Source organism: Agrilus planipennis, unplaced genomic scaffold (assembly GCF_000699045.2).
Source record: "Agrilus planipennis isolate EAB-ADULT unplaced genomic scaffold, Apla_2.0 scaffold55, whole genome shotgun sequence".
Taxonomy (NCBI): Eukaryota; Metazoa; Arthropoda; class Insecta; order Coleoptera; family Buprestidae; genus Agrilus; species Agrilus planipennis.
The window spans coordinates 529,897-532,122 of record NW_020438918.1 but is presented as its reverse complement, the minus strand read 5'-3'; the positions used below and the strand labels follow the sequence as shown (position 1 = coordinate 532,122).

Here is a 2,226-nt window from a genome sequence, read left to right as displayed (position 1 = left end):
TTTGTTGTTATAACCTTTACTCATTTTACTTTATACAACAAACTTTTTACCAAGGTGTTTAGTTCCAAATTGAGCTTTATAGTTTCCTTTATTATTGGTATTAAAGTCCACTCAAATGTCAAAATTACTTAAATAATCAAGTATATAAACAAATAAAATTGAAAAGATTTAAATCTCATTTGTGACAGTGAAAAGGATATTAAATAACTTATCACATTTGTATTTATTAAAAAAGCAAATAATAATTAGGTATATTATGACAGTAAACCCATTATCCCTTGGGTGTAGTAAGTTTGAATAGTTTAGGAGCGTTCCTTTAACGATCAGACTAGGATAACTTGGAGGGTTTTAATTTTAATCTAATTAAGCCTTGATGTTTTTATATTTTAATAAAAAATTATTAACTTATAAAATATTTTACACTTTTGTAGTATAATATAATCTACACTTCTGTAATATTTAACAGATAACTATTTTATTACCCAATACTTAAATAGTTTACAATTACAATAACAAAAATCATTTTCCAAAGGAGAAACCGCCCCCTCCTCCTCCTCCGCCTCCAAATCCAAATCCGAAACCACCTCCTCCTCCTCCTCCTCCTCCTCCAAACGATATTTGACCACTTTTATATCCGCCTTTATAATAATATGGATATTTGTTGGCATAATCCTGGCAGCATACAGTTCCACTTGTATAAGTTGTTTGGGGTTGCTGTTGCTTCACTTCCTCTACCACTACAATTTTCTTTTGTGGAGGTGGAGGTGGTGGTGGAGGCGGCGGAGGTGGTGCTGGTGCTGGTACCGGATATGGTTGTGGGTAGTAAACTGGAACTTTGACAATTCGCACTTCGACCTCTTTCTGTGGTGGTGGCGGCGGTGGAGGTGGTGGTGGTGGTGGCGGGGGAGGAGGAGGAGGTGGAGCTGCTTTTTGCTCAGTTACAGTAACTGGAATGGAGTATGTTTTAACCTCTTGAACTTCCACAGGTTGGGGTTGTACTGGATAAGTTTGAACGGAATGCGATTGAGCAGGATATGATGGACCACAACAGTAACCAGCACCGTAGGCGCCACCAGAACCTCCGCCATATCCACCCCCATAATTTCCGCCATATCCACCACCATAACCACCGCCATATCCACCACCATAACCTCCGCCATATCCACCACCGTAACCACCCGCATATCCACCACTATAAGCACCTCCATATCCTCCAGCAATGCCACCCCATTTTCTAAAAAATAAGTGCCGTTTCTTGCGTACGTTGGAGACTAAACTGCTTTGGATTTTGTTAGTCTGAAATAAATGGTAATTATTTGTAGTAACCAATTAAAACTGTGTACATATAGAAAATTGTTTTTGTTTACGTATATATGTTGAAGAATACTGGGAAATTGATTTCATATTGTTTTAATTTAAAATCTGTTTTAACTTTTGTTTACAACCTTTAGGGGTTTATGCTTTAATAATAAATGATATGTGGTCCTTTTAAAATATTAAATTCGTTCTCTTCGTCCATTCTTTGATACACTTGAAATTTACATAACTTCTAGTTACGTACAAAAAGCGTCATTATTAATAGAAAACTTGTTTAAATAATTAACATTGGTCAGAGGTCAAACAAAACATCCAAAAAACATATTGACTCAAAAAACTGATACGTGTGAACCGATAATTGAATGTAGGTAATTGGTGTTTCTTTTTTACAAAGACTGTGCTTTTTTTATAACAATGCGAAGTTCCAACTCCACGTCAATGAAGATTTCAGAAACTCATTACAAAATGTGTTTTATCTTTCCTATGCAGGTATATAGGAAAACTAAACAGTTATTTACAGTTTAATTAGCTTCTTGTACATGTTATAGTAATTTATACACAAAAAATTGAATAACAGTAATTGGGCGTAAGTTTTCTAAGGGTTTATTACAAATTTTTAAAAAAAATTCTCTAGAACTATAGAAAATATTATGTTAGACAGTGGAATTCGTTTATTATGACTCCGTCTGTATTGACCAGCCGCTTAATAAAAAGTAATTGCAGTGTTAAGTTTGGTTTTCATATTAAATTCTCTATAGGACAGTTTGGATATAATGACTCCGTTTAAAATGACATATCTTTTATTGTGGCTGATTCTCAAGAAATTATATCCGGCTATAATAACCCAAATGATTAATAATAACATTTTCGCTCATTTTTCTGACCCTTCTTATGTATATCGATATTACA

General features: G+C 34.2%; 1 protein-coding gene across 1 annotated transcript in view; it reads right to left on the bottom strand.

Annotated features, from left to right (window-relative positions):
• Positions 1 to 368: 368 nt before the first annotated feature.
• LOC108736900 (WAS/WASL-interacting protein family member 1) overlaps positions 369 to 2,226 on the bottom strand; it is a 2,847-nt gene continuing 989 nt past the window's right edge. Inside the window, exon 2 of the mRNA XM_018469507.2 lies at positions 369 to 1,296. Coding sequence (XP_018325009.1) covers positions 520 to 1,296 — 777 coding nt within the window. The 3' untranslated portion in view covers positions 369 to 519. The remainder of the gene's footprint in view (positions 1,297 to 2,226) is intronic.